The sequence below is a fragment of the Dromaius novaehollandiae genome, chromosome 2 (genome assembly GCF_036370855.1).
Source record: "Dromaius novaehollandiae isolate bDroNov1 chromosome 2, bDroNov1.hap1, whole genome shotgun sequence".
Classification (NCBI taxonomy): domain Eukaryota; kingdom Metazoa; phylum Chordata; class Aves; order Casuariiformes; family Dromaiidae; genus Dromaius; species Dromaius novaehollandiae.
In genome coordinates, this window is record NC_088099.1 from 96694542 (window position 1) to 96710002 (window position 15461).

At 36.1% G+C, this 15461-nt stretch overlaps 1 protein-coding gene across 6 annotated transcripts in view; it reads right to left on the bottom strand.

Moving 5' to 3' along the window:
* Positions 1-15461, bottom strand: part of CDKAL1 (CDK5 regulatory subunit associated protein 1 like 1) — a 450247-nt gene that overhangs the window by 163647 nt on the left and 271139 nt on the right. For all 6 annotated transcript variants that reach the window (XM_064506972.1, XM_026112679.2, XM_064506971.1 and 3 more), the window contains one exon: positions 12956-13101. In XM_064506972.1, the coding sequence (XP_064363042.1) occupies positions 12956-13101 (146 nt within the window). The remainder of the gene's footprint in view (positions 1-12955; positions 13102-15461) is intronic.

Sequence of the window (15461 nt, forward strand, 5' to 3'; positions counted from 1 at the left end):
ATTTAGGTCTGTCCAGCTTATTAGAACAGCGAAAAGACAGGGAAAATTGATCAGTACAGTTTAAATTATATTATTTTTAGATGGTATGTGCTGAGAATGTCTATTATAAAGTCATCTGTAAAAGATAAACAGTTACATTTCAGCAAAATGCTTCATAGTAACTGGAATAATAACCTTCAAAAAGTACCAACAAAATCTCATACTAATTTTATGTAGGAGTTTAACACGGATTTGATGATCATTTACCATCATAAGGAGATAAAGGAAATAATGCAAACAAGTGTCAGTAACAAAGGTTTGGGGTTTTCTTCATCTTAAATTTGTGCTAAAATTATCCTCCAGGGGAAGCAATTGCTACCCGTTAATTTCTAATTAATGTAAAGTATCCAAGGATCATAGGCATACACCCATGGGAGAATACAAGGTTAAAATTACCTCCTGCTATGTGAGATTCAGAGGCTTTCTCAGTAATAACAGTTTCCCAAGTTTTTACTCTATATGTACACACAACTATGCAGACCCTGAGATAAAAGCTAAGGGTAGATGGTATCAGCATGCAGTGGTATGCATTAAAACACATAAAGAAAGTATGCAAAAAAAAAAAAAATGTTTAAAACCTTGTTTCCTTGTTCCATGTCATGTGGGATGATTGAGGGGGGGATGACTCATGAAGATATTTGCCTCCAATTACACTGTGTAGTCAGTGCTGAAATAGTGCTCTGCTCTACAAAATAGTGTAATGCAAATTAAGGCTAGAACATGTCTGCTCGTTTGAAAGATGCAGAAAATCATTTGGGGTAGTAGATCTATTTCAGCGATTTAATTATACCTTAACACTTCAACCAGCTTTTAAAGTTCTGATACAGGAGCTTGTACATTGAACATTTAAGACCAGATTTGCAAAACATGTTCCCCCTCTTCTAGTCTTAGAAGAACTTTGGGCACAGTTAATATGACTGCAATGCTTAAATTCATAGGGTTTGGCCACAGTCAAATGTTTAAATAACATTAAGTGAATCCATAATATTGCATGCACATAAGTCGAGGCTGAAGAAAATCTCAAAATCATGCCCATAATTTAGATTAGTTTCTTAGCCTACAGCACTTTATTTACGAATCAAATGAAACATATTTCTACTGGTATCTTTCATGGGCTAAAGAAAACTTTTCTCTCACAACATTTAAATTATAACTCACTGTTGCAACCAAAATGTAATGTTCATTTTATACATTATGACACACAAAAAAATTAAGTTATATCTATTGTGCTAAATTCAGCTACAATTTGCATTTTCCACTTTGACTTGGGATACTTAAATTCCAGTTTTCCTTTGCTTGTGTCCTCTCACCTATTCTAATTATCACGTATGATCATAATAAACTACTGTGAAAGTAAGCTCCAGACTCAGATTCATAAGGACGACCTAGAAGCTAATACAATGTTGTGGCACAACTCCCAAGCCATGGTTCTTAACTGACCGTAAAACATGTTACACTACACAGCAGTTAGAGCCTAATACTACAAGCAATATTTAAAGGAAGATATTAAATAGGTAGGAAACAAGAAGAAAGCAAAGATTAAAAGCAGACTTCACAGAAGCTGTATTTGCTTGCTCTGGTTTTGAAACCATAAACATTTTAAAACATCATACCATTAAAAAGAACCATTTCCGCTGTTTCTTTTTTTAACTGTTATGATTTTAGAGATACAGCTTTAAGAAATAAAGACAAAGGAAACGAAGAAACTCCAGTAGGTATGTTCTTCCACAAGCAGTGTCAACGGTTACACACTTACAAACTGTAATTAACAAAACTAAGGAAGGCACAGATTTTATTTTCCTTGAAACTATTACACATCCCCTCCATCCCAAAGTATGTGGTTGGATAATTAATGACAGACAAGGGTGAAATGAAATAGAAGTCTGGTTGTTTAGGTGTACAGCGTCATAACCAACTGTTTCCAGCTATATGATCCAACAGAGATGGGGGCAGTCCGGGAGAATATGCTATAGGGAAAACAGTTTGCTGGCCACAGTTCAGAGTTCAACTGGCTGCCTTAGCAATTTCTAGGATTACGCGTGTGAATTAAGTACTCCTGAAAACCTCAGTCAACAGGGCGGGAGCAGCCATCCCACCGCTGCATGGAAATCCTGCCGGTCTGTTGTTCAGAGCTGAACAGACAGCCTCCCTCTCCAGGCTCTCACAAGCAGCAAGTCGCTAACACACTCTAAAGACACTTAATCTCCCCTCTCTTCACCAAGCACTAGTGCTAAAAAATAATTGAGACTAGTTATTGTGTAGCATACACACACAGATCCAGCACTAGAGCCACAAATGCCTAAACAATCCATTTTTCAGCTGTAGTGTTTAGTCCTTCCTTCTGTAAATAAGCTGAAGGTTCTCAAATGCTTGTACTGAAATTTTACTCAGTACAAGTCCTGCAATGGAGCATAAATAGCGCAGAGGATCAGTACTGCTTGTTATACAAAGCTTTTCATATGACACTCATTCAAATCCGTCAAAGGTTAGCGATGTGCGGAAGCGCTCACCCCAGAGCAGACTGCAAGGCTGCACGGCATCACTTTACCATCTCAGAAGTGGTCCCTTCTGCTAAGGGTCACGGCTCATTCAAAGGCCAAGCAGGAGGCATCTGACACAGCAACTCGGAAGACAATTAATTTCTATGACCCCTGGGTTTTGCGCATAGATATTTTCTCCAGATTTCAGAAGAAATGGAGATACTTTGGCTTCATATTCTCTTGTGTCTAGTGTTTGGACTCAGTAGCTTATTTTCCAGCTTGAAATGCATCTGAATTACAATTTTCTGCTAAGTGGATTAACAAGAGTTTACATTGTTCCTTGTGTCCGTATATCCTGCCACATTTGCAACATCTTCTTGTCATAACATCATTTAGTGACTGTATTTTGGTGATTTCTCCTCTCAAACAAAATGAGGGTTCTACGCCATGAAGAGAAGCAAAATGTAAAGACAACTGAAAGAACTTCAGATGCAAGTGATACGTTATCCACAACTGAATCAGTTATCTGCAGCTGATGCAGCCACTGCTCCTTTGCACAAGCCCTTTCAAATATGGGTTTTGTTATTATTGTGCAATGTAATAAACAAGTTTATAACCATAAATTTCATTCTCATTATAAAGAGGAATATCATCAACTTACAAGTAGCAGACACAAACTACAGACCAATACAAGATGCACATGAGTAAAAAACTGAGGTTCCCCTAGGTAATCTGTATTATAGTCCGCAAGTTAACGTATATAGAAAATTTCTATCTAGCAGAAAAATCATTGTCTCACAAACAACGACGTTTTAATTGTACAGCTACATTTTGAATGAGGTTTAACAATTTTGGCACAGTTATACTGCCTAGTTTTTAGTTTTCTTGATTTTAGCATTTTAGGGTTAAAGAAAATAACCTTTAAAGGTTCAGCTCCAGAAGTATTGCATTTTTAATTATTTTAATCATTCTCTCTAACATATTTTCCCTGAAAGCTTGACAAACGCAACTTCAAACAGTACTAGGCAGTTTGCCAACTATCACTTTAGCCAAAAGGTGAAATTTTCATGAAATATTGTTCTATATGCTCAAAATAGCACGGCTTATGAAATTCGTTCATTACCTAATACTAGACCCAACAACAGAAAAATATACGCATGTAAGTGAACAAATATATAATATTTCTTTATGTGTCTAAAGTGAAAATTTAATACCAACATCAGAATTTTCATGCCTGAACGCTACAACACGTATACACGATGTTTACTGGAATTGCGTATGTACTAATAGGCTAACACAATAAATACTTAAGTATGTCAACATATATTTGGATACACTTAAACTCCAGAGCAATTTAGAACCAAAATTACATGTCAAATTAAATTAATCCATTATTAAGGAAAGAAACATGAAGAGTTAAAGATTTTAAAACAATAAAACTCCCCCCATAATCCCATTTTAATATGGGCTTGAAGTTCTGACTCTGACATTGAAACACAACGACAATATTTTTGCAGACAAGTTGAGAAATGATTTCCGTGATCTTGTTTTAAAATACTAGAGAAATATGTCAATTAAAAGCAGGCATTTCAAAATCACAAATATTAAATAGATGTTTTAAGAGTAAGTTTTTCTAAAACTGCGATGCTTACAATTCCTTCCTTTTAATTTTACAACAGATGTTAGATCACTACTTCCAAAAAAACACATTCACATGCCCTCAAAAGAGGAGGAAAAAAGAAAAAATAATATCATCTTGTTACACTACAGAAACTGGGAATTGGATGCGTATTACTTATTCCTATTCTATCACCCAGCAATAATCCCATTAGGATTTTACAGAAGAAAACTACAGATAAGACTGCCCAGAAAAAGGAAAGCTTAACCAAAACTAGATGCAGAAACTATCACTCCAAACAACTTTATTAATTATGTTTAGTAAAAAGTAAGTCAGCTTCTATAAAAGGCATAAGACTAAATATTTCTTATATTTAAAATGGGGAATATTTCCTCTCTCCAGCAACCATTCCAATAAATTCTTTTTCTAAATTTTGGCCATGGCAGAACATTATGACCTGTTTAGGTCACTGTTGTGACCTAAAAGCATGTGAAGTGGGAAGGCAGGAAGGAAGACAGGAAGCCCCCAGGCCACAAGGACACCTCATCTGAGGCATCTCTCTCCCCAGGTGTCTGAGCAGTTCCCACACGTAGCTTCGAGAGTGCCATGTTAGCAGCAGAGACAGAAAAAAGTTTTCATAATGTTTCTGTATCTCCAGAAAAACCTGATGTCTTTCATTTAGGAGAAAATTCTGTAAAACAGGAGCAGCACACGCCCTGCTTAAGAAAGGCAGCATGCAAAACTACACTGCTACGGCAGCTGAAGAGACTTCATAATGAAAATCATGCATCATGCAGTTTAAAATCACAATTTTCTAAACTGTACCTTTCCAAATGATAAATAGCTCCAAGACACGCTTACTGCCATCTGATCTTCAAAGTAGTCTCAAACTTTAGAATTACTTTACATCACATTGCATCACTCGGTTTGGACTTAAGTATTTGCATGTGTGTATTCTCCGGCACAGGGTGATTAGACAGATGGAGCAGTAACAAAGTAAGCCACTGGAAAATGGGGATTGCAGACAATACTCTTACTGTGAAGGTGGGTACCGTACTGTAGCTGTAGTATACGTATATATGGAAAACATATGGTTTTACTGCAAAGTGTACTGTTACCCAGTCATGCATAAAAACTCCAAGTCTCCTGCTCAAACAAGCTATAATCCTCTTTAAGACGGACAGCTTCTCAAAAATGAGCACTGTGAACTGTCAAGGAGATACTCCCATGGGATTCTTTCATTGTTTCACCGTAACAAGAATATTCTTTTAACTCTGTTCTGTTTCTCATTTTTGTACATTATTTGCACTACTTTTTCTACTATTTTGTCCTAGCATTACCCTTACTACAATGTGTCCTAAAGTCCTTTTAGCTGACTCGCAATCTCATTCTTTACAGACCAGCCCTGCTTCCATGCAGCGTACCATCTCATCTAAAGCATAAGGCAGTTGGTTCTAAGAAATAATCGGAAGGAGCAGGTAAGCAAGGATAAGCATAACAGTGATATCATCAAATATTAATTTCATAATGAAAAGGTTTGTCTTTCTTTAATTAAGCACAGTTAAGTACAAAATTTACTGTAAGAATTCTACACAGACTTTACTCCCAACTCTTTGTGGGTATAAACTAAGTGAAAATATAAGCAAGGATAGTTTTAGGAAAACATCCTTTAGAGAACATTAGAGAACCCATTATGCCATATCTGTACACTCCTTAGAGTGAAAACTCCTTATGTAGTAAGTCACAAAATGGTGCTCCCACTAGGAAAAAGTCAGACTATTTCAAGGTAAATGTTTTTCTTTGCTCTACAGAGTTCTAAGGAAAGAACAACTGAACTTCTAGAGATCACTGTCATTAAAACTTATGTTGTGTCCTGTATGTTTTCAGAAGACTTCTGTCTCGCTGTAATTAACATAGATGAGGCTGGGCTTTTTTAGTCACACAGCCAGAGACTGCAATAATTTTCTTATGTATACACGCACACACAACAAAGTGAAGGCTACAAAGTGAACACAATCAATGTTCACGTTGTTCAATACAGATGAACTACAGCTAACCCACTTTAAAGAATTTTTTTCCCAAGTGCCTATAATAAAGTTCTACAAACACCAACCACAAGTGTAAGGCAAATTCCACATTACCCCAGCCAACCTTCCAGCAGCTGATATTTTCCCCCTACAATGTTACATAAAGAGTTGCACTTTACAAGGCCACCGAAGGTGGAAGAAAGCATGTACCTCTGATAGCTGCCACTCTGACATACAAACAATGGAGTACCAAGAGCTACACCCAGATAACTCTAACACCCTCTACGCATCTGGCTGACTAGTGATTTATAAAGTGGTAGCAGATCTAATAGTTTGAACTCTGGCAATAGGAGGTCTTGCCCATCTATTTTCAGGCTGTCTCCCTGTAGTAACTGAAATCTGATTGAATAATCTTGAGAACAGTGAAGGTAAGTGATTAACAAAAAGTACAGATATTTGTAAACAACTTTCCTTCCCTCCTTCCAACCCTCCTCCTTGAAGTCTCCTCAATATATTTCCTTGCTAGGAAGTCAAGAAGTAGTAGCATCTGCTGAGAAACGGTCAGAGTGATACAGCATGCAAGTCAAAACCAAAAGACTGCCCTGCTGCCCATCTAAAATGACATTCATCCTGGCTGTAATAATACTACAGGAAAAGTATCCTAGAATGCCTAATGTTTCTCTCTCCCAAATTAGTACTGATGAAAAACACTCTTTTTAAATTTAGGTAGCTGAACACTACACATTTAAAATATCTTCATGAAATAAATGGATCTGCAAGTGTTTAGCACCTTTGAAATCTCACCTACGGAGATCTCTTTGTATTACTTTATGAATAAAATCTAAGACAGGAAGACTTTTAAATTTAGCAACTGCTTTATGCAAGCCCAAATCTAACTTTCAAGGGACCTGAAGATCTAAATCCTGTGGTAAAAGGAGCTTGTAGTCCATCAAAGACTACCCCACCGATCACTAGGCTCAAGTCTGGATATGAAGTGGAACCTATTTCTGTACCGTTCAGTGAAAAAACAACAACAAAAAAGAGGTTTTAGTGCTAATTCAATACTTTTTACAAACGATTCATTTAAAGTGATAAAAAGAGAGACATTTGGTAAAGTGCTTAGTTCAAACTCAAAACTGTAGACAAAAGACAGATTAAAGAGAAGAGTCTAGAGACTGAGGTATAAAATTACAGATAAGTAACAAATACACTCAGCAGTTTCTTAGCCGAAAACGTCATAAGGATTTTAAACAGATGACATTTGCATTTGCAGCAGTTAGAATGACAGAACAGATGTACTAAAACCCATTAAAAAAAGCCTAAATCTGAAAGACTTGTCACGGTTTGTTGGGTTCACAATCTGCAAATCTGCAAAATGAGCTCTACGATGTCTTTCTCAGAGAATCAAAAGTGCATTTCAGAACGAAAATGAAACACATTTATGTTGTAAAAAGTGAGAGAGCTGTTATAGTCTACTGTATAATTAACTTCATTTTGAAAGTAAGTGAATACACCAGAAACATTTATATAAAAAAGGTAAATGGATATTTATGTCTTTTTAAATGCCTCAAGCACTTGTCTTCAATTTCTAGTTTCAGCAAGATAAGATAAAAACAATACTACTACTGCCACAAGGACTGAGATATTTTCAAAATAGCAGCATGTCTGGAATAGCTGCAAATTTGATGATAACTGAGTTGGCTGCTTTATCTTTTCAATGTAGACTTAATCATATCTTGGAGTTTACTGTATGGTCATCTTTCAAAAGAAAATTATTTACACAGTTATAAATTATTCACAGTGTCCAGAATTTACTTGATCATCCAAGTAATAGCTGCAGTATTTCAAAACAAGCTTTTAGGAATACTTTTCCACGCATTCCAGCTACTCTAATCTAAAATTAGCTACTAGAAAATACAAAAAAAATTCAAGCAGAAGACTTCTAGACAACAAGATACATGCATGCACCACAAACACAGAGAGACACATACTGTGTGATGAAAGGATCAATTGCCCACAGAAGGTTTTACGATACATGTTACTGTGCCCAAAACCTGGGGAAAAAAAACTACTGCTTGTAAAATTACTCAGTGAGGCAAGAGCAGCCCTACTGCAACATACTGGATAAAAGTATATTGAGAAAGTAGAATTTCATTCAGACAGATACACAAATATTGCCAGAAAAACTCGTACCAACGCAGATATACAGCATGACCAGGAGGAGACAGTCGCTGAGTCCAACTCCCTCCCAGTCCTGCTATCTCACCTTGAAGCAGACCCTCCACACACCCAGGCAGCCTGGCTGCCCTGCAACAACACAGACATAAGTTAGGGCAGATCAGCAGAAACAAGTGATGGCCACTCCTTAACCCCTAGCTGTTGAAACCCCTAAAATGCAAAAAGACAGGAGCATGAGATGGCCTAGAGAACTGCTGAAGCTACCATCTCTTGGCACACCTGCTTGGCAAGAAACAGGAGAGGAAGGAGCCTGCCTGAAGCCAGTGATCCCAGAGGACTATATAATATCTTTGCTCAAAGGTGGGCATATCTTCAGTTTCTTCAGACTTAGAGCAATAGTCTATAATGGGCTGGCAGGTTCTAGTTTACACCTACATGATTAATCTCCCCCTAAGCTTTCAATTCTTTTTCCATAACACTCATTTACATTCTCTCCACTACCTTCTTTTTCCAACTGCATATATTTATATGTCTACATATGCTGAGAAATCAATTCTTGATTTCTATTAAAAGTAAGTGAGGTTAGGACAGGCTTTCTAGCAGTTCTCTGATTTCCATGGCAAATACAGCAACAGGGCAGGAGAGGACAGGACTCTGCCTGATGGTGCCTTGACTCTCCCCTTCGACAGCCCAAGTTTGCTGACTTTCAGCTTATGCAGCAAAGCTTTGATATTTCCACTATGAACTGTGAGACAACCTTGAGTGAAGGGCAGCAGCCACACACATTAATGTTACGCTAGGACCTCAAAAACACAACAACAAGCAAACTGGGAAGCATATGCAGCTTTTCCTCAGTGTTACGCTATCTCCTAAAATACAAGGGTTCAGCATTTCAGCTTTGCTCTGTTTTTGCCTACTTTTCTTTATTTGTCTAGGTTTTGGAGAAATACAGAAAATACAATTCTCTTATGTAGGGGCAGTAACAGGAAAGATTAATATAACCTTTGATTAACACTCTAATCTCCTCACACATCAGACAGGTAAGAGAGTACAGTACAGTAAACAACGGCAGACAGGACATTCAGAAGAACATTACCAGCCTATGGATTCTTTCCTTGGTATATATTCACATTGCTGATTATTCAAGTAATTACTGAATATGACATTCGGTCTCAGATAATTCTTTAACTAAAATGTATTCCAATTGTTTGCTTTTATCAGCAAAAGTAAATTTGACGGGATTAAGTTGCAGAATTTGAGATAATTAAAGCAATCTTTTTGTAACTACAAACAACATCCTTCAGAAATACAATTTATGCTGAATCTTGAAAGTTGAGATTGCTTAAAAAAAGAAAAAAGTCACATTTTGATACAGTGAAATCCCAATTAACGGAATTTCTGATCTAAAACTAAATGTGGCCCTGCATTAAATTTATGAACCAGCAATTTGTAAAGACCCTGTATGTGTTGCAAACACTTTGAAATTAATATCTCATCCATGAATCAATCTTGAGAATACTCTCACCAGATCCATAGACGTGAGTCAGAATATACATGGCAATACTGCAAAGACGCTTATCAAAGGCTAGATTGTACAGGACTGCCTTCTAAGTTAGATCAGCACATCCTCATTTTCTTCATGCTGCTGCTCTCTAAAACAGCTTACAAATAAATCTTTGGTAAAAGAAAAAATATCTGCAGATCAGCTACTGACACGTGAACTACACAACAGTATTTTTCTGAATATTATAATTTGCTGAAATTTAAGTGCAAAAAGGAGTGTGAAGTATCAAAGAAGGCATTTCTGAAAAAATCTAAAATAAGGCTCCTTTAATACAGTTTTTCAGTCTGATGTACTTGCGTTTCTGGCATTATATTCTATATATTTTGCAACTGGCCTTCCCACTAAACCAAAGATATTGTCATCCAGCTGAGGAGAGTGACCCTAGAACAGAGAGCACTGCTTATCAACTGGCTGCACTAGAATATCAACCTTCATATTTTAAGCGCATTTCTAGAGTTCCTATCTGTAGGGAAAAAAAATCCTCTAAAAAAACCAAAAAAACTGTTAGTGACATATATCTAATACCACAGTCTTGGAGGGTCTAGAATTCTCCATTCCTTTAAAAAGGAGGTTTAACACACAACATAATTGGCTTTTGAGAACTCTACCTAGAGCTTCTGCACAAAGCGTTCTGTGCTACACAGCATATAGGTAAATCTCCATGCGCAGAAGCAGGTACCTCCACAATCACTCCTGGCTCTCCAGAGGAAGGAAAGGACTTTGCTGCTACTGTTGGAAGAAGAAAGCCCCAAACTGTTTTGTTGATTGAGAAAAAGATCCAGCAGCCACTGAGGTCTTTGGGGTTCCAAAACCAAAAAAATTCTATCCGATACAGTTCATTCTTTTCTTTCTTCACTTCTTGCCATACCGCATTTTTATTTGCTTAGATTTCTAAAATCAAGTTATCAAGCACTTAACTGATAACCATGTAACTCTTGTATGTGTGGCTTTATTTCTTCAGTATGTCAGCCTATAGAAGTATTGGTTTAACGGAGTTTCAAGTGAAGATACTATCACAGTAGATGTCACATTTTAGAGATGAAGGTACCATTTGGCATCTACTGATAAGATCCTGTACGTGAGGTATAGGAAGCTTCTGCGTGACTTCATGGCCCTAAGAATAGAGAAAGAAGATATAGGGGGTTCTACTTTTGCTTTATTTTATTTTTCCTTTTTGTTAAATGGAAGATGGAAATAATCCCTTTTGGCTATTAAAGTAGTTCAAACACATATTTAATTTTAGCTGTTCTGGCTCTAAGCTCTGGAGCTGTCTGCAGTAATGTTATGTCCTGGCAATCTTTGCGCTGAGAAATCTTTATGGGAATATCTATATAGGAATGTAATAGCTGGCTGCTGCCATAAGAGGAGAGACTACAAATGAAGACACCATGCTCTTAAGTGCAAAAGAAAAAGAATTAGTTTTACAGATGTGTACGTGTTCAAATATCCAAAACATTTTCTCTGTCTTCGCATAGCTTCCTCATCCTGCTGCCATATGTTACAAAGAATTTTCCATCTTAGTATTTGAAGACTATTTTCTAGTTGGAACTACTAGATAATTTGGTAGTTTTTTAATAAAGTAGGATGTTTATTATTATTTTAAAAAATAAGGAATCTAAACAATTATTTTTTCCTCACTAACTACAAAAAAGCCTGTGGAAAATGACGTATGTCATAGATTACTGTATATTCAACGACCAGCTGTTTTAAATTTAGATATTAAGTAATTCACGCTTTTCTGTGTGCAAGAGCTGAATGATTTAAAAAATTCCCACATGCCCTAACATGTGCCAGCTATACTAGGTTATCTGAAATCCAGCTGCTGTTATGATAATAGCTGCCAATGTTAAAACTACTGAAGAGAATATTGAATCAGCTTCAAGTCAATAAGATATAAACTGACATAGTTCCCACTTAAGATATGTGTCAATGTATCTGTTAATTAAAAAGAAAAAATAACCCATAGCCACATGAAAATTAAGTACCAAAAATTTATGTGCATTGTTTAGGGTGGAAAATTAATACACAATCAACATGTAAAGATAATGAAGATGATAAATAGTGAACATATTTTCACAAGCAGCTCCATTTCAATAGGTTGTTCTAAATGTATCAGAATAGCTTAGAAACTATACATAATGTTTGCAAAATAGATTCTGTTGTTTTGCAGCTTGCTTTTCTTTTTTTTAAATATCACAATTTCCAGGCAGCTCTTGCATCACATACTTTACATAGTTAAACTGATGGATTTTTCAATGATCTGGATCATGAAAAATTGGTTCTTTTATGCACAAGTATTTTGATGAAATTTTAAAGGCAAGGGTACAAAAAGGAAAAGAAAAACCCTTTAGATTAATTCCAATACCCATCAAAATATTTCAGCAGTAAATTTTAAATGTTAAGATTTCACTAAGTATTAAATTATTACTTGTAATCACAAGAGATCTTCAGGTGAATGTAACTTTTGTCTTCAGATTTGCATAAATACAACATGATATGATACACACTATTTCTCAAAATCAACTCTGTTCATAAGGAAAATAATTTTGAAATTATCCTATAAATCATCAGTCCCATAAGCAAGCTTAGAGTATTACTAGAATGATGTAAATGTGCACCAACTATAGGACATAAAATACTTGCTTAAAAAAATACCCATTTATGTTAGCTGGAGCTGGATCATCTCCAGTACACAAACTAGACAACACTGAAAAGCCACATTAAAGAAGACTTCAATAATTTGAACTTCAAGCAGTCTATATATAGTAATTTAAACATAAAAATAATCTAAGAACATATTATTTGAAAAAGATTAGGAATACATTGACAAATGAAAAGCATGTCATGTAGAGATTTAAGATATTTATAAAAGCTCAAGCAAAGGGGCAAACCACATCAAGGGGCTTATGGAAAACTCAGAGACTTTGTGAGCTTAAAGAATCTCATTCTTTTTCATACCTTAATTATGAAGTTGCAAGTAATTGTTTTCAGCCACATGTTCTTAACATTGAGAAAAAAATGCTATTTTCTTGAATATTAACATACTTACTTTTCTTTAAGGAAATCCACTACTCGTTTGAAGTCTGCCACGCAGTATTCTCTTTTCATGTCCATGAGTACGCTGTCAGAGGCAGACTGGACTGGTATGTGCAGAAAAGCATATACTCTTGGATGATTGAGAATCTTTGCCATTTCCTAAGAGTTTAAAAAAAAAAAAAAAAACACTCACTTTCAGTGACTCATTCTTGAAAGAGTACAGGCAGGTGAAAATACTTGCAAGAAATTATGTTTAAAAAATAAAAATAAAAAAGAAGCTACAGGATTATATTTTGTTTGAGGTAAGGATGACGTTCCCTAAATAGTATTACTTACTGATTTAAGGGAAAATTTCAGAAGCAAAGTATTGTGAAACTTACTCCCATATCATTAAAACCTTGAGCAGTGCTTTTAGACAGTGGCCGTTTTAAATTTCAGAAGATGGCAAGGGTTAGCTGTTTTCTTGCCAGAGTCAAATAAGTCCTATGTTACCTGTGTTATTCCAGAAACTATCTAGGAATTAAAAGTGCTTTTTGGTTGATCTAATAGATAGGACTAATTAGTGGGCAGCTAAGAGCACTGTGATGGCTTGAAAAGAGGCAGAGGATGTTATACATTATGTACAGATACAAAAGGACCAAAAGAAAGCATAAATACAAACAAAACCAAAAAAACAAACCAAACCAAATGCCAGAGTGATGCTTGGCAGGATGATGGAACATTAGATGGGGAACAGAACAAGGTGGTCACATTTCTTTCATTTTTATTATTTGCAAAAGTAAGGACACACAGTCTGGCAAGAACGTTTAAAAGGTTTTTTAAAAATTGAGACAGAATGACATCTAGATCATGAGTAAAACGGTACAATATGGTCTGTTAAACTTTACTCAGCAAAAAAATAAGTGAACTTGGAAAAAGAACCATATTACACAGACAACCAAGCTTTCACTGAAGGTTTTCACTTTCTTCTGGCGCAGGGAGCACAGGGTTAGGGAGCGAGTGCACAGGGCTAGGGAGCTCCACACGCTCTGGCCAGGCTCCCTTGCACCAGCACTTCTTTCCTCTTTGCCAGCACACACATCCCGACTTCAACAGCATGCACTGCTGCCAGCTTTAGTTGTTAAGTTGTAATTATCTACAAATTCCTTCCAGATCATTAATCAGCAATATTTTAGTCATGCACCTATATTTTCTCTCAGTATTTATATGAGGTTGGCCTAGACTGCTGAAAGGAAAGGTAAGCGTCTTTGTGCCTTTTACCTCCCAGGTAGCTGCACTTTAACAGGACAGATTTTCAGAAGGATGACTCTCTCAGCAGACACTTCTCATCTCACACAGATGTGCACACAAAGCCTCAAAAGTCTCAAATCACTTTTGAAAGTGGTTTGAAAATCTCTGCCTAGGATCCTGTTACATAAATGCCTGAGAGAAGCAGTTACATTATTCACTGGAATATATACTCCTCCTCAGATATGTGCACGAAATACTCCAGTATTAACTATACCGATAATGGGAGGTGCACAACTTGATGCACAGCAAGGTGCATGCAGCTGTGTCTGGTTCTCAGCACAAGCCAGAGGCAGGTCAATAGGATTCATGAATGACTGAAGAAAACGCCATGATGCTTCTTACAAACTTCATCTTCTCGAAATGCTTCCATTTTAAACTGAACCATCTGCCTCCGTTCCTATTGATTTTAGATGTTTGGCTAGAATAAGATGTTTTCAAAATGAAATGCTATCAAACAAGTTCTGTAAAATGAAAAAAAATAAGGAAAGGCTTCCTTCTTCCTCTCTTAAGCCTTAGAAAACAGTGTAAATGCAGTTTTTATGAAGCTTTCTAGTAGTCGCCTGTGATTTCTTGCTTACCAGTAATAAAGTATGTTCTTATTTCTAAAATATCAGAAAAGGCAAAAGTGCTGGAACCCAAGCTATGCACCACAACCCTATTCCTCAGCTTGTCTCTTAGCTCAAAACACTTCACTCAAAAACAGATTTATGGTATAGGAAATCAGTGAAAGTCAAGTATCACAAAAGTGAGAAGTCAAGTTCTTAAAAATAACTCACCTTACAAAACAGAAAAGAATTAGTTCTTTTTCACTCTTCTTAAATTTACCATCCTTTGAATAGCAGTCTCTTCTCTATGTGATCACTTTGTGAATTCTTTTTAAAGGTCATAAACTATTTTTAGATGATCTCATTTGTAAATATAAGCGTTATTTTAACCAAGCTTTTGTAAGGCTAAGCACCATCTCATATGAAAGCAATAACTTGCTACAAAATCAGGGAATACTGTGTTTAAAAATTTAAGCAGATTTTGTCCTTTCCACTTTGCATACACACTAAAAGCACATTTTTTAAATTATTTGTTTTCTACCTTACAATAGAGTTTAATTCTTTCTCATGATAGGAGCTGCTTTTAAATTTTATACAAAATTAGCTACACATTGCAGGCCAGCAGAAAATAAATAAGAGCATAAAAAACTAGTAAATAGTCTTTACCTGTGTTAAACACACCAT